At 43.9% G+C, this 25,426-nt stretch overlaps 1 protein-coding gene across 4 annotated transcripts in view; it reads right to left on the bottom strand.

The window, feature by feature from the left end:
- Positions 1-9,237: 9,237 nt before the first annotated feature.
- The window catches only part of PRIM2 (DNA primase subunit 2), a 1,274,342-nt gene continuing 1,258,153 nt past the window's right edge, over positions 9,238-25,426 (bottom strand). For all 4 annotated transcript variants that reach the window (XM_078647995.1, XM_078647996.1, XM_078647994.1 and 1 more), the window contains one exon: positions 9,238-10,049. In XM_078647995.1, the coding sequence (XP_078504121.1) occupies positions 9,819-10,049 (231 nt within the window). In that variant the 3' untranslated portion in view covers positions 9,238-9,818. The remainder of the gene's footprint in view (positions 10,050-25,426) is intronic.

Here is a 25,426-nt window from a genome sequence, read left to right as displayed (position 1 = left end):
GCTCCGATACGTGAAAGCAAGATGGAATGGTCCACCGTATCGAAAGCGGCGGAAAGATCGAGGAGCACCAGGGCTTGATGTTTATTTTGGTCTCGACCCTCCCTGAGTGTATTTAGGACCGACACCACCACAGACTCGGTCGAGTGACCGGGACGAAAGCCAGCCTGGCAGGATGCCAAGCCTCCCGTGGCCTCAACATGGTTGCTAAGCACCGCGGCCACGTGCCGCTCAAGCACCTTGGCCAGGTACGGCAGCAACGAGATGGGCCGATAGTTGGAAGAAATAGCTGAATCGGCCCCTGGTTTTTTCAAAATGGGCACAATGGTAGCTACTTTAAGGGCCGGGGTCACAATTCCCTGTGAGAGGGAACTATTTAGGAAGATGATCGGGGGCTGTGTACAGACCGTGAAAATTTGCTGCAGGATACGAGCCGGGCAACCACAGAAAGGTATCGCCTGAGGTTCAGGGATAGTTAGAAGCAGTCCCACCAGCAATGGGTAGATTTTGTGGTGTACACCAATAAGGCACAGCAATATAAATGTTTATGATGGATCTTACAACTTGATAATGAACTTCCACAGGCAAGAGAACAGCTGGATGGGGTAGCCGTGCCTGGCACCCCATCATTTTAGGTGTTTGGGGGTACTATCTATAGAGTACGTAGGTTCAGATGGAGTGTAAAGTGTAGGAAGTGAAGGCCATCCACAGTGGGCGGATTAGTACCTCAGGGACTACCTGGTCTGAGAGAAGAGTACCCCAATACATACCCTGGTAAGGCCACCTGTGATGTCACAGAGACAAGGAGACCTGTCCCAGGCACACAAAGTCCTGATCTGCCAGGTACCTGTTCACTCTCAGGGTACAGTCCCTGAGCCGAGAAGCCACACTTGAACGCTACATCGCAGTCAGCATCTAATTGCTGCTAGACCATGTTCTACTATAACAATTGACTATCATTGGCATGTTGGGCTTCTTGGCACAATTTCTACTTAAAACTTTAAAAACTAATATCTCTGATTCCCTTATTGGATTTTTGTCATTTTGGGGTAACCTTGTTCATTAAATTTTACTCAGTCTTCCTAATTAGTTTAAGGATTTTTATTATTTTGCATTTTGAATTTGTACTGGAGGTGGGTGCTTATTCTCCCTTAACTAATATCTTATAAAGACAAGTGAAAATGTATATGCCCTGAAGTCATATTTCCTGACACCATTTCACTGCCTTCATTTTATGTAGGTGGAATACTGGTAACATAGTCACTTTGATAACCATTAATGAACACCCTGCTGGATTTTGAAAGTAGCATTTAAGGTGGGTGATCATGCAGGTGGGATGCCTTCATGCACCTCAAATAAAGTGCACAATATTATTGTATTCTTTTGTGTGTTGCATGATTTCTTTGTGAAAGGCCCACATATACACCTTGGTCCTGTACGCTGTCCCCACCAAACAACCACCAGTGGTAAAGCATGGCAATACTTAGTGAAGGATGCAAGGAATCCCCACAAGCTAAAACGTTTCCAGCTAAGTTTCACAAGGAGAGAGAATTGCAGATGACCAATGGCAAACACATGCTGATAATATTATTGACGTCTTCATGTAGGCCAATAACCGACTGAGATGCCTAAATTAGAAAAGAAGTGCTTTCACAAACAAAGCATGGGCTAATTGGGAGGGCACATGTCCTGCTGTGTTTGCATGCTTAGAATGTGTTAATTGTAAAGATTCTTCTGTCATGAATGCTAGATATTTGATCAGTCATAATGGCTAATCACAGGTCATTTATCACTACATGTTTCTCATATGTTGGGAAGAATCAATGAATAACATCTGAAAATCACAAAATATTCCCAGACAGGACTTTTGTAACATCACATTATCTTGGCAAAAAACATGCAGTTATGTTGGAATAATACCACAGACCTCAAATGATCAATTTACTGCTGCCAGGTGGTCTGCCTTAGCCACCACTGCACTAAATTGAAGATAAAACAGAAAAAACCCACTTAATTACTTATACGAGGTGGTGATGATTGTATTGGTGGTCGTGTATGTAATTTATCCTGTTATTCTCCATACCCAAGAAATAGCTGGTCAGCATTGGCTTGGTAAACAATGGTGCAAAATGGCCAAGGAACAGAAACTGGAGCTTCCTGCCAGCATAAGGAAGAACATGCGAACGAAATGGCCATGCATGGATGTTCAATACATCCTGAAGGGACAGTTTAACAGCCATCATTGAGGGTGCCTTTCCACATCATGAGACCCCACTTCATGACCTCACTTCGTGAGTGATGGAGGTGTTCCCCATCCCTGCAGCAGATGCAAGAGCAATGGTCTCAGCTGAGACAATGACACACCAGGAGAAATTGGGGTATTGGTTGATGGGGGTGGGTGCTAATCTCAAGCAATAACCACAATTCTTATTAAAGTGAATTAATAAAGTAACTAAATTACCCTGAGTTCAAACCCCTGGTAGCTATGACACAGAGATGACAGGCTTAACATAGAGGCAATGTGACAAAGTATTTAGGCACTGCTAAAACAGTAATAAGGTCAAAATACAACACACAAAAAACGACAAGCCAATAGACTTTAAAGAAAATCACCAAAAGGTGTTAAACGTCAAACATGGTCATCTGGGTGCTCTTGACCAGTGTCTAGGTGCATGTTATTGCAAAAAGAACAATTGATTGACAGAATGCAGAACAATGTCATATATTCACTCCAGTACAGAGATCTGGGCCTAAATCCATCATTTTTTTGCTGCCCATACCATTCCCGCTTGAACCCAGCCATATGCAAATCAGTCTTGACCCTGCGCCCAATGGGAACAGTCCAGATCGAACTGCTAGGCCAGGTCCTCCCTGGACGGGAAACAAGCATCCTAGGACCAGTTTCGGGGTTTCACCCCTCATCAGCCAGGATAGCTTGACTCCAGTGGCATGGGGAGCACAGGACCCACATCTGGGCATACCCGTCCCACTCAGGGTTACAAATGCAAAAAGAATAATTGATGGACAGAATGCAGAACAATGTAATACATTCACTCCAGTACAGAGATCTGGGCCTAAACCTATATTATGTTTTCTCCCCATGCCATTCCAGCTTGAACCCAGCAATATTCAAATCAGTCTTGACCCTGCGCCCAATGGGAACAGTGCAGCCCGAACTGCCAGACCAGAAACAAGCATCCAGGGACAGGATTCGGGGTTTCACCCTTCATGAGCCATTCAGGCTGGACTGTTTCCATGAGGAGGAGAGTCAAGAATTTTTTGCAGATGGCTGGTTCCAACTGGGGTGGCAAAGTGAGCAAAAGAACGATGCATTTAACCAGGATCTCTTGACTGGGGGTGAATGTTTGATTTACTCAGCATTCCGTCAATCATCTGTTGCTGTAGCACTTTTCCCCCTATGTGGGATGGGTATGCCCAGACGTGGATCTCTTGCTCGCTGTGCCTCTGGATTTAAGCTAGCCTGGCTGATGAGGGGTGAAACCCCGAAACAGGTCCCAGGATGCTAGTTTCTGGTCCAGTGAGGACCTGGCTAGGTGGTTCGGGATGTACAGTACCCATGAGGAGAAGGGTCAAGACTGATCTGCATATGGCGGGTCCAAACTGAGGTGGCAGAGTGAGCAAAAAAAACAATTGATTTAACCCAGATCTCTTGACTGGGGGTGATGGTTTGATATACTCAGCATTCCGTCCATAATATTTTGCTGTAACATTCTCTGAAGTACAGCTTGCAGTGTGCAACCTAAAGGATCAGGATATCGACATGGTTTAATGCTTATACTTTTTAGAGAATAGAGCAGACAAAGAGGGAAGCTCAAGAAATAACAATATGAAATAATAGGCCTCCCTGAAAAAACAGAGGGTCCCTCCATGAAACAGTTCCTTTAATCCTTTAAGATTGGTTCACCACAAAGGTCGCAGCAAAGAATCTGTCAGAATTTTCTCTGTATAGCGCACTGATTAAGACTGCCGACCTGGGGTGTCCTCTAGGTCTGTAGTGACATGGCTCCTGAATCATACAGCCCGCAAAAACCTTCCCTAAATGATGTGGCAAAATGGTCTCTACAAATTCTAAAGCAGTAAAATCTTCATATTCCTAAACTAACCATTTGCTGCTCAACAGCAACACAATACATTTCACCAAGTCCAGCAGGTCCAGCGCATGTCGAACTTAAAATTAATGCTGATGTTTCTGGTTCAAAAGGGGGTGGTGATGGACGGAGCATCTGAACCAATCAAACACTCACACCCAGTCAACATATCTGGGTTTAATCCATCACCGTTCTTTAGCCCACTCTGCCACCCCAGTTTATACATGGCCATATGCAAATCAGTCTGACCCTGTGCATCATGGGAACAGTCCAGCCTGAACTGTCAAGCCATGCCTTCCCTGGACCAGAAACAAGCTTCCTAGGACCGGTTTCTGGCATTTCAGCCATCTTCAGCCAGGCTTCCTTGAATCCAGTGGCAAAGTGAGCAAGGGACTCACATCTGAGCATACCCTGCCAACTTATGGCGAACAAAGCGGTGTTTGATTGGTTCAGATGCTCCGTCCATCACCACCCCCTTTTGTACCGCTTTGTTCTCTTGAACCCTACTCCCCATTGTTGATGCTGCCCTCACTCAAGGCATCTTTCCAGAAGCTCTGAAGACTGATCGCACCTTCTCTCTCCTAAAGAAACCTACATTAGTCCATAAATGACTAGTCTTCAACCGCAGGCTCCCCATTCTGCTAACCATTTGCTGCATGACTACCAGTCTAGCTTCAGATCACACTGCAGGACAAGGCCACTACTTTACATAAAGTAGACAATGTCCTCCGGAACAAAAATGAAGATGATATTGTTGGACCTCTAAGCTGCTTTCGATACAGTTGACTATTCTATCCTAATATACAGACTGGAGTAGCAAATGGTATACACCATCAAAGCCCTTCACTGGTTCTCGTCCCACCTTTTCAGCCAATACTAATTAGTTCACATAGACCCCTCATTGTGCCAAAAGAACCCCGTCATTTGTGGAGTCCTGCAGAGATCCAGAATGTCCTATGTCAGACAACTGCAACCAGATGCACCAATATACCAATGACAAGCAACTCTATCTGAAAGCTTTCTCTGCTTCAGACATCCAACGTCTCAAGCACTGCCTATTACTGGAGGTCCAGTGAACAAGAAGCTCAAACCAGCCAAGACAGAATCCCTGTTATTTGTCAAGAACAAACAAACAGTACAAACCAAGTTCGACGATATGAACCTTGGTGGCTTGCATTCCAAAGTTGACTGAATGTTAAGTCACTTGGATTCACCCTGGACACCAAACTCTCCCTCAAGGAACACATTGTCCCCCACCCCACCGCTTAAAAACCCCCCAACATTTTGGCATCTTGGTACAAGATCTCTCTTCTGAAGTGAAATGGTTTCCTCCACACGTGACTTAACTGCTGTTCAGGCCTTCTACTTTTGCATCTAGATGATGGCAACGTTCTGCTCCATGGCTTCCCACACTCTACACTGGCATCCCGTAATGGGCATCCTACATGCCACAGCATATCTCATCCAGGGCCTGAAGCAATATGCTCAAATACCCCCCACCCTGAAGGAACTCGTTGGGTTCCTTTGCCAGCCCCCACCATCTTCATAATCAGCTGCAACATCTTCAAAATCAACTGCATCATTTACAAAGCCATCACAAACAGCACTCCTGCTTATCTTGCAGAGAAGCTCACCATTTCTCACAGTTCTTGGCATAACGCCAGTCAGGACAACATCAGACTGCAGAACAAGAGGCGGAGAATCTACTCTTTAGTGTGCAAACGGACTCCGGTCCTCTCACTCTTCTCCTTCTTTACCGACCCCCCACTCAATGCCCTCTTTCTCTTCGACTCTTAATGAACAACTGTCCTCTTTGTTAACAATGCACTCCTGTTTCGCCATGTTTGGCGATTTGAACTATTGGTTCAATGACACCAACGCTGGTACTCATGCCACTGAACTCTTCGACACCCTCTCTAACCTGAATCTCTCTAACATGTCTCCAACCCATCCACATCAAGGGACATATCTTGGACCAGATCTGGTCCTGTAACCTGGCCTTGTCCCACCAGACATACTCCCCTGTGTCTGGTCAGATCACCATCTGGTGGACACCACTATAACATTGGCCGGTCAGATCCCTGCCCCATTGATGGCTGGCGGCTTGTCACGGAAATGGAGCACCTACGATGCTCAGGCCTTTCTTACCAGCTCTTGCTGATTCTCGTATAGACCCTTCCGACGATATCGACAAACTAGAACACAATCTTGGCTCCTGGCTAGAATCGGCCAGTGATATAGTCGCTCCCTTAGTTAAATTTCCCCGCACCAGGCACCACAATTCTCATAGGTGGTTTTCTGATGAGCTCAAAGCCCACAAGCTGAAAACCGCCAATCGGAACGCCTTTGGAGACACAACTATTCAGATCTAGCCAGACAATCCTATCTGATCGCACGCAATGAATACAAGGCAGCCATCAGATCGGCAAAGATAGATCACTTTTCTAAAAGGATCTCCTCGGCAGAAAATAAATCCAAGGAGGTGTTCAGAGTTCTTAATGAGCTAACCACCGATGATAGAACCCTCCTGATTCAGACCCCTACTCAAGAGGCCTGTGATACCTTAAACACGTTCTTTCTGGAAAAGATCATAAAAATTAAAATGTCCATCCCACCTCCTCCCCAGTCATCCCCACTGGACACTTCCTCTACAAACCCCATGACGTTTTCCACCCTCCCCGCTCTGGACTCCACCTCCCTAACGGAACTTGCCACTCGTGTCAAATCCGGTTCTCCCAATGATTGTTGTCCTCCAGCCATTATGCGGAATGTATGTCTCAATCTATCTGACGACATTCTAAATTTACTTAACAGATCTCTCCGCCACGGAATTTTTCCTACCTCTTTCAAGGAGGCAATCTTACTACCCCTCCTAAAAAAACCTGGCGCCGATCCTGCAGAGCCGCCGAACTATCGTCCTATTTCCCTCCTTCCCTACCTTTCCAAAATCTTGGAGGCCCATGTCACTCGGTGCCTGTCAAACTTCATCGAAACTTCCTGCTATCTGGAGCCTAATCAGGCGGGCTTCCGACCTGCTCATTCCACAGAGGCGGTCATCTTGGCAGTTCTCGACACACTCAGAAGTAACGCGGACGCTGGACGCCACCAGGCCCTGTTGGATCTGTCGGCCGCGTTCGACACGGTGGACCACAACATCCTCCTCCACCGTGTCGGGCAGGCGGGCATCCAAGGCACAGCTTACGAGTGGATTAAGTCCTTCCTTACTGGAAGAACGCAGGCAGTCCGCATGGGTCCTTACACTGCCTACAAGACTCCCACTTCCTGTGGTGTTCCCCAGGGTTCTTCCATCTCCCCGCTCCTCTTCAACTTGTACCTTCGACCACTGATCCAATCCCTTTTGGAATGGGATATTACAGTTTTTAACTACGCAGACGACCTGCAACTCATCTTCCCCCTCAACTCTCTTCACGCCATAAAAACATTTCACGAGGTCATGATTCACATCCAGCTCTGGATGAACCAGAATCAACTAAAACTAAACCCCGGAAAGACTGAGCTCCTCCTCCCGGGACTCAGCCATACCCTCTGGGGCCCACAGTACTGGCCCCCAGAGCGTGGCTCTCCCCCTATCCCAGCCAATGCTGTAAAAAGCCTGGGCATAATAATTGACGCCGAACTTTCCCTTTAAACCCAAGTTGGAGCTGTAGTATCCTCCTGCATGCACCAACTCCGAAGGATCCGTAAGGTCCGCCATCTTCTCCCCCCTGAAGCACTCACTCAAACTGTTATGTCACTTGTGCTTTCCCGACTGGATTTTTCCAATGCAATCTATCATGGTCTTCCTCTATTTCTGATACACCGCCTCCAGGTCGTCCAGAATCAGGCGGCCCGCCTGATCCATGGATCCCCTAGATGGCTATCAGCCAAGCCTTTGCTCCGCAGCCTTCATTGGCTCCCGGTGGACCAGAGATCCACCTTCAAGGTGGCCTGTCTCACCTTCAAAGCTCTTCACTGCCCCAGCCCTGGGTTCCTCAAATCGCTCATTCACCCTCACTGTCCGTCACACAACCTCCGATCAGCTCACTGTGATCTGCTAGTCACCCCTAAAATCAAAACTAAAAAATTCGGCGGCCGCCGCTTTTCTCATTTGGCTCCTGCACTCTGGAACCTTCTCCCCCTCTCAATTAAATCTTCTACATCCCTTCTTAAATTCAGGAAATCGCTAAAAACGCATCTCTTTCCCCCCCTTGGTTAGGTTTCCCGCACCCCGTTTTTTCCTCCTCACTCACTCTGTCACTAGCGCCAGGAAGCTCCGGCGACAGCGCGCTTAATAAATGGCACCTAAGATAAGATAAGATAAGCATAAAGAAGAAAAAAAACAAGGTAGCAGCCTTTTTGGTCTATGCGCCAAGGACCAGGAACTACATCCCTTACCCATCAGGACCGGCCCAATGCAGCCCCAATTTAGGAAGAAGTACCACTTCAAGAACACTACATTACAATGCAGTACCAATCTACCAACCAGCTACCTCTCCTAGTGCTCCACTGCCTTTTAACTAGGTTCACACTATATAAACACAACATACATATTTGACACCTAAATAATAAAACTGCAGACCCCATTCAACAAACAAAAACAATTATTTTTATTTTTGGCCAATGTGGACACATAATATTAAAAAGTCTGAACGTAAATGTCAATGGGTTGCTTAGTACAAAGTTGAAAATAATAGGAAGCACTGTGCAAACCATTTCAGGTGATGGGCAGCTGGCTACTTTATATTCTGTACTCTGTAAAGCCGATAGGACGCGTGAGTAACTAAAAGCACCTCTGGTAAGGAGCAGTATCAGGCACTTCTACACTCTGCCACTGTTTCGCTTCGATGTAGTGTAGGATTGACAATCTCAAACAGAAAATTTTACAGGTGTCTAGGCGTTTTTTAAACACTTTCTCACACTGAACTTTGCAAACGTGTTTCAGACCCCCCATTTGCGATAAACATACAGGAAAGAATCAGTGTCAATGTGTGTTAGCAGACGTTTTATGGTGTTAAGTCTATAATCCAACAAGGCATACTTCTTCCTGCACAGTGGGTACAAAGCTCAATTGTTAGGGATCATCTGTGATGAATGGATGGGTGCAATTAACATTTGCAGCAACAACAAAAAATTCAAAATATTACACAAACTCTTTATTTAGGGAAAGGGGGAACATTTCAATTATTTCATATTGAGTACACTGATGAGAACTGATAGCAAAAATGCATTTTACAAAAAAAGGCAAATTCATCATCTAGAAACACAGCATACAGTGTTTGAGGAGTGCATCTTCGGCTGTAGACTTGCATAGCACAAGACCTATAAAATTAGAACATTACAAATGCTTTATTCTTAACTGATTTCTGGAGTCAGTTCAATGTTAGGATACAAATGTCATGCACTCCAGGGAATGAGGCTTTTCCCTCTGATAAGAAGCTGTCAGAGGCACTATGGAAGTCTTCCAGCCTTGAGAATACTATCAACAGCAGCTAGACTGGTGGAAGCAGAGACTTGTAGTGACACCACATCAGAACAGGGCGTGAGGGTATGTGCAACTTGAGGACAGTCCATGACAGTGATTTTGGTGCTCTGCGCCTCTGTGAAGGAGTAACCTCTGTTGTAACTGCACATCTTGCAAGACATGGTCAACTATACTTTTTAGAGGAATTAACCTAAGTAAAAGTAATAAAAAAACACTATAATAAAGTGATTTTAGTAGTCACTGAAGATCTTCTCTAGGTCCTCCAGGTCAGCCGAGGGTGTAGCGCTGCTCGCGGGGTTGGAGCTGGAAACAGAGCTGGTAGATTTCTGGCTGCTTTGCTTTTTCTGCGAGCTTTCAGGAGGCGCAGGCTCTTTCTTCACATCTCTACCCCCGGTGAGAAGTCTCTGGCTCTCCGCAAAGTATTGATTCGGGTGATTCAATGAAAACCCACAGTCATCAATCTGTGTGAGAAGAGCAAAGGACAGAGATTCATATTTGTATTTCATATTGTTCCAGCTACAAAGTGAAAACATGCCACAAATATTAAAATCTATCTTCGGAGATAGCAAGAGATTTACTATTTATCTGTTATTATTTTCCATTAAGGCGCGGAAATAGAATAAATACAGTGGATTAAAAAGCAGACGATTGTAAAAAATGTATAAAGTAGCAAAACCCATTCAGCCGTCAGTTTTATTTAATATCCAGTTCCAAAGATGTGTAGAATGGGTTGAAAACCATCAAAAACAAGGCAATGGAAAATGGCAATTGCTGCTTTCCAACAACTCTTGGGATGGTACACCTCACGTACAGCTTTTCTTAATGCGCGTCACGCACAAGGTGAATGCAACTACAGGTTTAGGCAAAGATAGCGGGAGCTTAGAGCGGCTCTGTGGGCTTCGTATGGGAAAACGTTCATGTCAAAATTACAGATCCCCATATACAACACCTTCTGAAATGCACGGGGTTCTGCAAAATGTATTTGGCACACACCAGAATGAAAGTAACGTGTTAAAACAAATATGAAACATGGCAGAATGAATATACTATCTAGTAGACAATTGAAATAACACACACTCTGAACTGGATAAAATATATACTGAGATGTATCGTTTCTATGTTGAAAGGAATATGGTGTTGCTGAAAAGAATATAACCCTTATTGAAATGATATAGACTGGTGCTGAAATGAATATGACCAACATTGGAAGAATATGGCAAATATTACATTGGTTCTGACACTCTTTAAAATGACTGACACTAATGAAATGAATGTCAGACATACATCAATGAATACAAGCCATGTTCAAATGAAAGTGACATGTCCAAATGAATATAAGATAAGTTGAAATAAATATGACTGGTGTCAAAATGAATATGATTAACACTGAACTGAATATGAAACGTGTTCAAATTAATATGATTGCAGTTGAAATTAATTTGATGTACATTAAAATGAATATGACCCACACTTAAATGAATATGAGACGCTTTTAACTGAATACGACATCCATTGGAATGAATAAGATACATATTAAACTGAATGGAACGCTTTTTCAAATGACTGACACACATGACATGAATGCCAGAGAATCCGCAATGAGTACAAGCCATGGTCTAATGAATATGGAACATGTTCAAACAAATATAAGATAAGTTGAAATAAATATGACTAGTGCCAGAATGAATATGAGTAACACTGAACTAAATATGACATATGTTCATATGAAGACGATTACAGTTAAAATTAATTTAGCATGCCTTAAAATGAATATGGCCCACTCTTGAATGAAGATGAGAAGCTTTGAATTAAATACATCATCCATTCAAATGAATATTACACATCTTGAAATAATTCTGACACATGTTGAAACGTACATGACATGTTGACACAAGTAACATGTTCATTGAATTTGAAATTACACACTTTCAAATGAAGATGACAACTGTTATATTAAGTCTTGAGCTGTTAAAATAAACATTACTCATGTCATAATGGATAAGACTGGCATAGCAATGAATATAACAATTGTTAAAATGAATTTGCCCTATGTTAAAAGAATGTGATACACAATTGAATGAGTATGGAATGAACTGAAAGTAATCTAACTGGTGTTAAAATGATAATGACCTACACTGAACTGAATTTCATATATGTTGTTATGAATGTGACTGCTGTTGAAATGAATTTGTTATGCCTTAAAATGAATGTGGTCAACGTTATGTGAATATGAGAAGCTTTGAACTGAATGTGACATCCATCTTAATGAATATGGCATGTTTTGAAATAAATCTGAAACATGAGGAAATCTCTATTTTGCTGCAAGACAAACACTTGTTTAAAATGATAAAGTGGGCATGAGGAATTGCTCATTTTTACTTGTTCAACCTCTTTTGTTTGCTGAATGTATTGATGTTTTAGACTCTGAACACTATGGCACTGCTGTCAGCTCACAGTGTATATGCTCTGAAACCTTTAGTCATTGAATAATCATTGATTGTCATGCTAAGGCCATTGTGTATGATGTAGAAACTGCACCCAAGGCATGGAAATGGAAAAGTCACCTGAGAACTGCAGCACTTATTGTACATTCCACTCAGTACGACAAGGTAACATGACATCAGGCCTACCATTGTAGCCTGACTGCTGCAGTGTAAAGCTTGCCAATTAAACAGTTAAACTAACCCTTTTTTATAGGTAAAAACCTCTCTTTTAAATATCAGCAAGTCACCCCTAGGTAGGCCTTGTAGCCAACAAGCTTCGGTGGATGGTATTTTAAAGTGTCACATGTTGAAAATTTACATGGCAACGTCCCTAAAGCAATAAATCCCTAAAAGCTCTTTTTGGTTTGGCAGGTCTTGCCGTCCTCTATATAAAACCATAGTGATTTCGAATTTGTATTAAATAGAAATAATACATGGAAAGTTACCATTAATCTGCCTGAGCTGTCACAAGGCTAACTCCCAGTCTGATCTCAAGCCTGGTAATAGGTGTACAAAATATGTGAACTGTATCCCAGAAGCAAAAATTAGGCTGACCTGAATTTGCAGAGATGACCCCACGAAATTCTACAAAATATTTACAGGGGAGGCTGTGGGCATCCTGTTGACACTGTAGTGTCCAATCCTGCTCAACAGGTCTGTTGAGCCACATCGAACACTTAACAGAGAGAGAACAGGATGACAGGACAATTCTTGTGTATCTAATTACTTTTACTGAAAGACCGTGCTTTTTTGTGACCTACCAAGCGTCAGTCTCTGGGTTTGTTGTATGTACAGAGAGTGCTTCAAATTGCATTTTAGTGTTAGATGTGGGATGGCACTAGGATTACCATGGTACACTCCCCTCTCACAGCCTCAGAGCCCATGTTTTGTGTGGCCAAAGACCTTTGCCCTAGTCGATTTCCTCTGACATTTGTATTTTTGGCCTGTTTAGAGTAACGCAAAGAGGAACTACGGCAAAAGTAGGTTTGTCACGGCCTGGGAGCCTTTACTCCATTGGTCATAGAGGAACTAGGAGTGTCATAGGGTTCCCCCCTTCAGGCTGATGAACTGTACAAGTCTGGACCCTCATGATTAGTCATTGCTCAGAAAAATGCAGAACTTGCAAAAGGATCAATCAATCAATCACTACATTTGTAGAGCGCGCTACTCACCCGTGAGGGTATCAAGGCGCTGAAAAGATGCCAGGCAGACTGAATCTGCTGCACTTGGCTTTTGTGACGAGCAAGAAGGACCCAAGTAGTGTGGAACCCCTTCCTCATAAAACCCAAGTTCAGAAAGGTCTCCATAGATCATGAGGCAGATCCCCTGGGTGGCTCCAGGAACCTAAAAAAGCTGAAGAGGTCATTACTGTAAAGAATGCCAGATGACCAGTGGCAACTGGACCTGTTCTGGACTTTGCTGTTTCCATCTGCCAGACACTCTGGGTGGCAGATTCATCATTATATCATGCAAAGCAGTGCAGCAAGCCACCTTGCTGGGTAAAAGAGAAAGGGCAGGATTGCACCATATTTAACATGATATTTAAAAAGTCCTGTTCTTGCTTGCACTGGCACACAATGTGTTGCCAAGCTTAAACGCAGGCATCCTTTACTCCATGGTGCAAGGGTGCCTGCTTTGCAGACAGGACTGTTGTTGTGCAGGAATAGGCACCTTCCTGCACAAAAACAAACTCCTGAGGCATTTCCTCTTTCTAGGTGGGAACAAAAGAGGAGAAATAAAGATATTTCTCCTCATAACGCCTCACCTGGGAAGGCATATCATTTTGCCCCATTCCCAGGTCTACCAGTAATGGTAAATCTGGGAATGCGCCAAAATCCTTGGGTGGATGCATAGGAAACCCACGCTCCAGCCATGAAACACCTCCCTGGGGCAGAGTAATGCAACACCGCAATTTGTGCTGCATTTTGTTAGTCTACATTTATCAAGCCATGCAACCCATTGATAAATCTGCCCCTGAGAGTCTGAAAATACTCCACATGGGGTCCTGTGGACCTTATAAATGTCCTCCTGCAGTAGTTCAGGCACCACACGAAGTTTGTAAACTTTGCTCCAAAGCTTCAAGGGGACCGACGGCAAAATGTATTTGATTGTCAGTTCCACAGACTAAGATTGAAATTCTTCAGAAAACTAAATGGTTTGAACTTGGAAAATATTTCAAACGTCCCTATTTACAGGCCTGAGCAGGGCCAATCTACTTGGCGTATCCAGCTTGGTGAGGCGGGCCTGATATTAAAAAGTAAAACCGTCTTTTATTTGATGAAATTCTCCTAATTTTTAATACAATGCCCTGCTGTGAAGGCCTCCGGTTGTCAATAGTTGGCTAGTCTCTTGCTCTCTGAGGGTCTATGTTATGTGCTTCAGATAGAAGAGGGACAGAAAAGACTTCTTTAGTAATCATAGTTCTGTATATTTTATTTTTGTTTATAGACATTAACACAGTCACATATTTCATCGCAAACAGGGCCAGGCTTTTCTCCCACAGGTGATTAAGCTAAAAGAGAGCAAAAGAACAAGGGAAGATGTCTTTCTCCTGCTTCAATGAGAACAGAAACAGAAATGAGACCAACTTCTTCCCACATTTTTACATATAGAAAGAAGAAAATGCCTCTTTGAATAGTTACATTCCTGCCCATAACACAAGCCCCCATGTGGCATGATGCAAGGGTGCCTGCGTTGTTGCTAAGCAGCAATAATTGTGCAAGCACTTGAAGAGAGCTGAAGAGTGCCATATAGTTTAAATATGACCCTTCTCAGCTCTCCCCCATTCACAAAACACAGCATAGAAACTTGCTTTTCTGCACTGTGTCACTTGAATTATGAGTAGATCTCCCCCTAGACCTGAGCCTGCTGATCTTGTGGCACAGTTGTGTCTTCCCCTTTTTAACCATGGATTGTGGGGTGTGATGCTGACTGGAAGGTGCCTCCTACTACTTGTAACCATGTCGGGTCCTAAGACATTTTTGTTTTCAATCTACTTGCAATGGCACACAGCCTACAGCTTAGCTAAAGCATTTCAGTTAACAGGCTTTGCAGACACTTTTGAGGCCAACCGATAGGAGTATCCTGTTCCTTCAGCCTCCGGCATTCAATTTAACATATTGTTTCTTTGTGCCAGCTTCCCTGGTGTTGTGCTTAGCATTCTGTATGCTTGTAATACCCTCTTGCATTCAGTCCTCTGTCCTACAGAGCCTTGACCACTTTGACTTGTCTGTTTCCCCCGCCTTCTTGTACACTTACATGTGCCAGTTCTCCTTGGAAACCCATTCCCAGCTGGATCCATTCTTCACATTTAGTACTATACCTTCCTATGTGTACCCCATCCTGGTACTGTTGCTTCAACCCACCTCAGCAGGTTATGAACTCTAGTAGAATTCTCTTCCTGGCCTCCCGTTAATATTGTGCCATTTCTTTTTTCCACTCCCCTGCACATACTGGGTGTATCCCATGCAGTCTGTTTTTTCCTTTCCTTCTCTATTTTTTGCTTGTGCCATTTTCTACCTATATCCTTTCATGCTTTGTCCTTACTTTGCTGTGTTTTTGTGACTGGACTCCTAGACACTCTCATGCTTTCTACCTTCCTTTTTCACGATAATGCCATTTTCATCACCTGGTCCCATTGAGACCTGACCTCCGAATCTATCTCTCCCCTGCCCCATCCCTCTTCTTGTGCAATTGCTTACCTGGTCCCTCTAACCATTGCAGTCTGTTCCTTACCAGAATAACAATTTACTTACCTTTGGTAACGCCTTCTATGGTAGAGACTCTATCTAGCCGCAGATTCCTTTCCTTACAATTTTCTCCAGGCATCAGACTAGATCCAGAAGTTTTCAAGCAGTACCCCTGTGTGCTTGTAGGTGGCGTCTTCGGCTTTGTGCCAATGGTGTTTGCTCCGGCAATGAGATATGTGGTGCCTATATAAATTCCACCCTGGAGCACTGATGTCAGTTCCTTCCGAAACTTTCCACACCGGGAATGCAGGTCCACAATGAAGACTGACAACTGGAATGAAATTCTATGGCCAATAGAAGGATGACTCCACACGGTAATCAGTTCTGCGAGCGTGGATGATGGGATGGCCAGTAAGGAATCTGCGGCTACATAGTCTCTCTACCAGATAAGGTGTTGCCAAAAGTAAGCAACTTGTTCATCTGATAGAGACATCTAGCCACAGATTCCTTATCTTAGAATAGAAAACCCAAGCAATGCCTCCAGGGAAGTGAGTAGCAAAGCTGATTTAAACCAGTATGTCCTACAGGACCAAACAGACAAAGTGCCCGTTACAATGGACCTGACTGTCGCGGCAGTAGTGCTTGCTTAACATGTGCAGAGATGCCCATGTTGCTGCATGACAGATATCCAGGACAGACTCATTGGGCTAATGCAGTGGTCGCAGCCTTGGCTCTGGTGGAATGAGTACGTAAGCCCTCAGGGGGTTGCTTCTTGGCCAATGCATAGCAGATATTTATGCAAAGCACTATCCCTCTTGAGATGGTCCGTTTGAGCACAGCCTTCCCTTTCTTAGCCCCTAGGTACTCCACAAAGGGTTGATAGTCTACCTGGAACTCTTTTGTGCAATCATGGTAGAGCAATTACTCTCTCTTTAGGTCCAGATGGTAGTGTCTCTCCTCCTTTGAAGTTTGAGGTGGAGAAAAGAAGTTGGGCAGTGTGATATTCTGGCCTACATGGAAAAGAATCACAACCTTCAGGAAGGAGGAGGCATGTGTCCAGAGTACCAGATTGTTCGTATAGAAGATGTTGTAGGGAGGGTGTACAGAGGGTGCCTGCAATTTGCTGACCCTTCTGGCTGATTTCTAATATGCATTAGTAAAGTAGTCTTCCTAGTGAACAAATGGAGAAAATGTTAGACCTGGCATCCTTGGTGTGGTTTTCCCCCTGTATTTTTGCTTCTGCCTAGTGTATTTTTGTTGTGTGATGGATTTCGTTTTTGCTGGTCTAGATGCTTTGGGCACTTTGCCACTGCTGAACAGTGCCAAAGTGCACGTGCTCCCTATGTATATTGTGCATATGGATTAGTGTTTCCCTGATTTGCTTGTTTGACTTACTACTAAGTCCCTAGTACAGTGCACTGTGTGTGCCCAGGGCCTGTAAGCCAAATTCTGCTAGTAGACCTGTAGCACTAATGATGTCACAGTCACAAGCAGCCTTTCAAAAGGGGTCTCAGACCTGCCACTACAGCGTCTACGCGCAGTCTCTACTGCCATATCGACCTGGCAAGTGCACCCATTTGCCCGGCCCTAAGATTCCCTTCTAGTACATGTGAGTCACCCCTAAGAGACCCAATTTCCCCCTATGGGCAGGGTGCATTGTATGTGAAAGGTAGGGCCAGTACAAATATGTGTGACATGTCCTGATAGTAAAATGCAGTGACTTTCGTCTTTCACTATTGAAAGGCTATCTGTCCCATAGGATAGAATGGGAGTTTATTTATAATATCTTATAAGTATAACTTTCCATTGGGACAAGATATAAAGTTGGAGTTTGGTATCTCTGAACTCAGAATATAAAAATGCATATTTTGGTAAAGATGATTTTTATATTGTGTGTTTAAAAATACCACTTTTAGAAAATCAGTATTTTCTTGCTTAGCCATCCTGTATGTCTCTGCTGGTTTGTGGATTGACTGTATGGTTTTGGAGTGACAGAGGCTGGGGATGTGCATTCTCTTCAGACAGCCACTGGGGGGGTTGAGTTGTGTCCTGCCTTTCCTGTGTAAGTCAGGGCTGGGCTGATTAGACCTAGGTTGCATTTAGAGTAGTGGGAGGAAATTTCCTTGCACCTGAATAGTCTGGTCTGCCTTGGACAATGCTGTCTCCATCTCCTGCCGGGAAGCTGGGCCAGAGAGGACAGAACTGGTTTTGACACAGAGCCACTCTGCCACAAGAGAACAAAGAGAAATGCAGCATAAATATTGGGGCCCAGACCCCAGGACTTTAGATTACTTCTGGACTCAAAAGAAAGGTCTGCCAAGGAGAAGAACTGGGACAGCTGAAGGAGAAGTGCTGCCTCTTTTCTGTGTGCTGTCTGGGGTTGGCCTGCAGTGGCTGTTTCTGTCAAGGAGAGGACAAATACTTTACTGTGTGCTGTGCCTCCTGCTTGAAGAAGATCTCCAAGGGCTTGAAGTAGAGTTTCCCTCCTGTTCTGAAGTCTCAGGGACACAAAGACTTCACTACCAGCTCCCCTGAACTTCCTTGCTAGGAGTTCTGACCTGACAACATGTGCCTCTTCCTGCATTGGGCCTCTGGAGGTTGTTGTTGCGGCTTGGAAATGGGAAAAGAGAAGCAACAACAGAAGTGTGACGCATCTGCACCCGTTTCCGACGCAACACAGCTATGTGGGAAGAATTTCTCGACATCGCCATCGTGCTACTGAAGAAACCAACACAGCGCCTGCCCGCGGCTGGAGAAATTGCCACATACCGAGTCTCGTGTACCGATCCCCGAAGTCTGAGATCACAGCACAGACTCCGACGAAGGCCCAGCTGTGCTACTGCAAGAACCGTCACATCGTGGGACCGTGGCTGAAGAGATCAATGCAGCGTGGTTCCAGTCCCATCGAGAACTGACCCATCCCGAATCACCATGAATCACTCCTGGGAGCCAAGTCTTCAGCAACGGTGGTGCCTTGTTGTAAGAAACCGATGCACCACCTCCTCTTCAGTAAGGAACCGATTCATCACCTCCCCTGTGTAGCGGTGAGTAACTGATGCATCGCCTCCCCTGAAGCAAAGAACCAATGCATCACCGTCCCAGTGCATAAGGAATCAATGCATCACCTTCCCTGCAGCTGTTTTTACTTCTGATTTTGACGCATCCTAGGTACTTTGTGTTTAAAGTGTCGCATTTATAGTGTGCTGTGGACAGAACTGTTTCTACCTTTTAAAAGTCAAGTCTTGATAACTATGTTGGATTTTTGTAATTTTGTCTTGTTTGGTTTAGATAAAGATGATATATTTTTCTATAGGTAGATATAGATATACTATATCTAAGTAAGGGGTACAAGTACCACCTTACCCAGGCTGCAGTAGCAGACCTGCGGTGCTATTTTGGAAGGCTTCCCAGGGGTGGCATAATACATGCTTCAGCCTCTGGTAGGCCTCTGGGGTACCTATGCCCTTGGTACCTAAGGTACCATATACTAGGGGCTCACAAGGGTAACACAGTAACCAATCTGGAGTGTACCTAAGTACATGCGATCAATTAATTTAGAGAGAGAACAGCTAAGCTGGGGTCCTGGTTAGCAGGGCCCCAGCCAGACTAAAGTCGATAAATCAGTGAAACACAGCAAATAGTGCGGGTAACCATAGTAAGCAGATCCTACTCTCCTACATGTCATCTGCACTAAAGCCACCTGACAGGGTTGTTTTCAAAAGCCAGTTTTATTAACACCACTACCACCAATACCACCACCACCAATACCATCACCACCAATACATCAATACCACCAATACCATCACCAATACCCCTGCCACCAATATCAAATACCACCAAATACCACCACCAAATACCACCAATACTACCACCACCAATACCAGTAGCACCACCTCCACAACCAATACCACCACCAATAACACCAATACCAGCACCAATAATAATACCACCACCAATAACTCCCCAATACCACCACCACACCACCCCAATACCACCATCACCAATGCCACCAATAACCGCACCACCTATAAGCCTACCAACACCACCACCAATAATACCACCACTAATAGCACCACCACCACCGCCACCAATACCAGCACCGCCACCAATACCAGCACCGCCACCAATACCAGCACCTCTTCGCCTCTCACTCACTAGTAATAGTAGGGACACTGTACGAGGCTGGAGCTGCAGCAGAGACTATCCCTCCCCTCCATGCCTGCCATAAAGCACAGCCCGCCCTGCACCAGAAGGTGAACAGCACTACTACAGCTGGAGTGTTTTTTATTAGGCCAAAGATAGCAATAACATTACACAATGCCACACTGCACACTCAAATCACGGAGAGGGCAGGAAATAGTCCCCCCACTCTTCCTCCTGAGCCGCAACAGTGTAATCACAGAGCGAAAGGTGTTGGAGCGCTTTGTTAGTGTTTAAAGCGCGGATCATATGTAACACTCACTTCACACTTTGGGTCTATGTAATTTACAACACTTGCGCATCTTTTTCACTGCACTATTTATCACTACTTTGAAGACGTCCCAGGCTGGCCTCTTCCTCTGATATTCACAATCTAGCAAGCGGTCGAGAAGGCCCTTTATTGCAATGCAATACGTCTCGCATTTGCGAGAGCTTAAGCTGTTAGTATAGTAAATGACAATGCCTTTTATTTATGTTTTAAAACCCAAAACATAAATAAAAGGCATTGTCATTTACAATGCCAATAGCTCAAACTCGCATGAATGCAACACCTATTGCATTTCAAATGCTTGTTTATTACACTAACAGTGAATAATGGGGTATTATCCACTATTAGCATAAAATAATAAGCTGAAAATAAAATGCAGCCACCCCGGTATTCTTGGCATTGATTTAGCATTTTCTGAGGCCAGGGGGTCCATAGGCAGTGCCAGGGTCACAAGGAGCAAGCCAGAGATCGCAGCTGAGACACCTGGCAATCCCTAAATGACGACCATGAATTCATTTTGGGATATAATCCAATTTCCCTTTTACATTTGATCATAGTTTCTTTAATTGCACAGGCTTAGAAGGACTCTCCAACATATGGATAAGACAAAATCTATAAGCCTATTCCATGCAAGGACCAACAGAAGAGAGCTTCTCCCCACAGTACCCACAGGGACACTGCTAAAATATTAAAGTCCAGATCTGCATGGCACATAAAACAGAAATTGTAAGATATCGCCACATGAAACCTTTAAAATATAGAGTGAATTCTAACACAATAAAAGGCAACATTTCTACAGAAAATATGGATAAATATAACTGGATAGTCTTGAGAAGCTTCAAGCTCACTCTAGGTTGACGAGACCTGCTCTGCCTGCCTCTCCTATACCAGCACCACGACACATAAGAGATGACAGCGCGGTTCCTCATCTCCTACTGACACCACAGCAGAGGTGGGAGCCAATGAAACCTACTATATCTACAATTGACGGAAGGAGACCAAACCTGAGTATACCTTAAAGCTGGGGGGATGCTGTTGATGAGCATTGCACTGCACAAGAGCAGTGAGGTCTCAATCTGGATGAGAGCCCAGGGCTTGTGAAGGAGCATCTGTCTTGTCGTTGGCGGACAGAGGCAGAGATAATCAGAATATCATAGCCTCATGGACTCTCCCCTGGCCACAATCACAGAGGCAGACTAACAGACCAAGCATAAGGAGCAGTAGCAGGATGGTCACAACACTGAAAGCAGTCTTCTTTTGTGATAAGAAGAGGACACATACACACACAGCAAAGAATAAAAAGAGCAAGGTGTATATAAAAACGTGGGCCCTGGAACGCAGGTTGAGAACTCTTGGAACAAAAGCAGCACATTTAAAATGACACTTCTATACAATTCTAAAACATCTGCCACCATGCTAGAATGTGCTATTTATCCACTGTAGAGAAAGCAAAAAAACTGTGTGCATCTTACTATTCCACCAGTCCCTCTTTAAATGCCTACAATGTAATTGGTGAATGCCTCTAACAAAAGAAATAAAGGTATTTTGTAATAAAGTCAAGAATAAGCAGCAGCCGCCATCTTACACTCCTGTTAAGCACTGATTTTAAGCACTCTAGAAACAAAGAAAAGAATTTAACCTGAAAATCAAGAAGCAGTTATAGTCGAATTCATTAAAGAACAAGCTACTTACCTTCGGTAATACCTTATCTGGTAGAGATTATCTAGCTGCAAACTTCTTACCTTAGAATTATCCCCAGCCTTCAGACTAGATCCAGAATTTTTTTCGTGACAGTACCTCCGCATGACCATAGGTGGTGTCGTTCGCCTCCACGTGCCATCATCAGTGCCAGAAGGGACGCGTTCAGTGCCTATGACACCACCCCAGCAAGCTGACATCAGTTTCCATTCGGGACATTCCACGCCAAGAGCGCAGAGCCACCAAGAACACTGACCACTGGTGTGGAAAACCAGAGCCTTGAAAGGGGGAAAACCCTGTTCCAAGAAATCCGTCCACAAAACGGGGAGGATGTGAAAGGTCGGTAAGGAATCTGTGGCTATATAGAGTCTCTCCTAGATAAGGAGTTACCGAAGGCAAGTAACTTGTTCATCTGACAGATTACTTACCTTAGAATAGATAACCAAGCAATACCTTCCCGTAGGTGGGTCTGCAAAAATATTTCATACAAAAAGTACTGCAAGACCAAACTAGCAAAGTGCCCATCCTGATGCACATGACTGTCCAGGCAGTAGTGCTTGGTGAACGTGTGCAGAGAAGCCCACTTTACTGCCAGGGCCAGAACTCCACATGCTAACACAATGGTCAGAGCCTTAGCTCTGGTACAATGAGCACACAAACCCTCAGGGGGTTGCCTCTTTGCCAATAGAGGATTTAATACAAAGCATGGGAGTTGGTCCATTTCTTCAAGCCATCCCCCTTCTTTCTTCCGACAAACCACGCGAAGAGTTGGTCATCCACCTTGAACTCTTCTGTACGGTCATGGTAGCACAACAGCACTCTTTTAAAGGTCCAGTCAGTGGAGTCGCTCCTCTTCTATTAGAGGGCTGCGGCGAAGCATAACAAGTAGGCATGGTGATGGACTGGCCTACTTGAAAGGGAGTGAAACCTTTCAGCAGGAAGGAAACTCTAGTGCAAAGGACCAGCTTGTCTGGGAAGATGTTGAGGTATGGAGGCTCAGAAGACAAAGCCTGGAGTTCACTGACCCTCTGGGGACCCTCAGAAGCAGTTCTGAGAGGGTAACTCCCAGCTCAAACTCCTCTGTCAAGAAGTTAAGTCTTGACTTGGATTAAAGAGGAGGACTTGGGTTAAAGAGTTTTAACAAGCAACCCCTGAAGAAGAACCAATTTGGTTCGAAATGCATTAGGTAATAATATGCACGTACCAACTTGGATGTTTGTTTTACTTCTGGAGTTCACGAGTCACTGTTCAAAGCCTGGATTGGCAAACAGAAGTTACTTGTAAAAGTGAAAAATAAAGCCGGAAATTGTTATGACACTGTCTCCTGGGTGTTTTCAAAAAACGTGTCAGAGTGGCAAAATTCAGAACAAAGTTTAGTTAACATAGATAAAAGTATTTAAAAAACGGTTCTAAGGAGTTATAACATGGGAAGGTTTGACCCATGACGCAGTGCGACAGAGGGATACGGAATGAGTGTCCCATGTACATTTTCAGCATGAAAAGCTGTGAAAGGGAGGGATCACAGCGTTCTGGAGTGCACGAATTTCAAATGATGACAGTAATCGAGTGAATGAATAAATAAGGGAAGGAGTGCATCCTCTAACCTCAGTTTCTTGCTTCGCAATCTCCGTTCCACACAAGGGTGCACCCCATGGAAGAATATTTGCATTGAATAAACCATGAGGATTGGGAGCGATAGCACTTTGGAGACAGTACGTTTCAAAGCAGACACGATAAAGACATTTCAGCATGTACGATCATTGAGTGATTATTGGGGAATAACGGACAGTTAACCTCTTCAAGTTTGTGGTCAATGTTCAAATCATGGAGTATTTGTTTGAAAACGTTATGATTTTTCTCACTTTTTACTGATTATCACTGTTTGGCAACACAGGAATGCTGCAGTTTGGTTGTGGAGATTAGATCATAAGTGTAGGGTGGAGTGGGGTAAATAGGAAATTACGAGTGCTTAATTGGGATTGAGTTGATTAGAGCAATGTTGGGTGTAGTGCATTATGGGATATGGAGTAGCAGTTTACGAATTTTGAATAATTTAGCACATTTGTGGGTGATGATCACGGGGACAGAAACAAGATGTTTAATAGGAGGGGCACTGTATTAAAGTAACGGTTATTAAGGCAACTAAAGAACGATTCTTCATTTATAAAGGTGGAAAAGCACGAGGTATCGAGGACGTGGGTTAAAGAGTTTTAATAAGGTATGGCAGCATCTTGATTTAGGAAAAAGGAAAGTGAGGTGGGTTTAAATGCAAGGATAGATCAGAGTTCTATGGGAGAATTGTCATAACACAGTGGGTTTTTAAGTTGAATAACGGGTGTTTAGCACGAGGGTACAGCCACGCTATAATGAGCATGATTTAGCAATGTTTTCGTGAAGGGATCTGGGGGTGATTAATGGGGACCGGACTAGATTGATACTTGCGGGCTGGGGAAGGAGGGGAGGACGCAGACATATATTTTGAGCACATATATTTTAACAGTATAAATGTTATAGTAACAAGAGTATACATTTTTAAGGTTAACGATGAACAGCCATCTGAATGTCTTTTATTTTATTGTACTATATAACGAGAACTCCTTCACGACATCCGTTCGCCTCCACGAACTAGAGCCGACAACATTAAAGGTTTTGACTTGATGTTTAAAATCCTCGACACTTTATAGAATCTGGCGAGTCTTCGTTGAAGCCCCATCATGGCTTCGTTATAAGAATCGCTTGAAAAGACAGTAACCACACAGAGATCAGAAAGTTTACATTGAAGCCTTATTTACGGCTACATTTATAGCGCCTGACCAGTAAAGTGATTTCATCAAATCGTCATTAAAGGCTCCAGGTTGACAAACATTTATTCTTTCGCTCAAGGGTGATTTTATCACGAATTCAATAGACACAGCTAAAAATATACAGTGGAGGCGGCGGTATCACACGTTTTTTTTAATCAGGTTATTCGACAACATTACTGTTTTTACATCTTTCAAGATAATCATCTATCTTCATTCAGAATAAGAAAATACGCTGTCCTTCAGAATCCCAACGACTTAATACGTCAATCCTCATCTTCAAGTGCCTGGTGAATATTCAAACCCCTGTGGCAACGCCTGTCACGATTGTAGTGACCTGGCTATAGAATACTGAGTTCTGTCTTGAGAAAGGCGCCGGTCGCCGAAACGCGCGTCGACACAAAGCTCACTACTAAAGAATTCATAAGTGTTGTATTATTTAACCTATGGTTATGTCGTAATCTTTAAGCCATTTAGAAACGTTTTTTTTTAACTTCATAAAGTGTTTTTTTAAAAATCTCTTGTCTGTCTTCTACATGATGTACATTTCAATGTCTATGTTTTATGAATTATAAAATAAATTGTTTAATAAAAAATAAGTTGTTTACTGGAAGCTTTTCAGTCTTAGTTCCTGTCCTACCACCATTGTGTGGGCAATCCTCTGTTACCGCCTGGGTTGTTTTTTTCACTGTGTTTTTC

The sequence above is a fragment of the Lissotriton helveticus genome, chromosome 6 (genome assembly GCF_964261635.1).
Source record: "Lissotriton helveticus chromosome 6, aLisHel1.1, whole genome shotgun sequence".
Classification (NCBI taxonomy): domain Eukaryota; kingdom Metazoa; phylum Chordata; class Amphibia; order Caudata; family Salamandridae; genus Lissotriton; species Lissotriton helveticus.
This window is presented reverse-complemented; position numbering and strand designations above follow the sequence as displayed.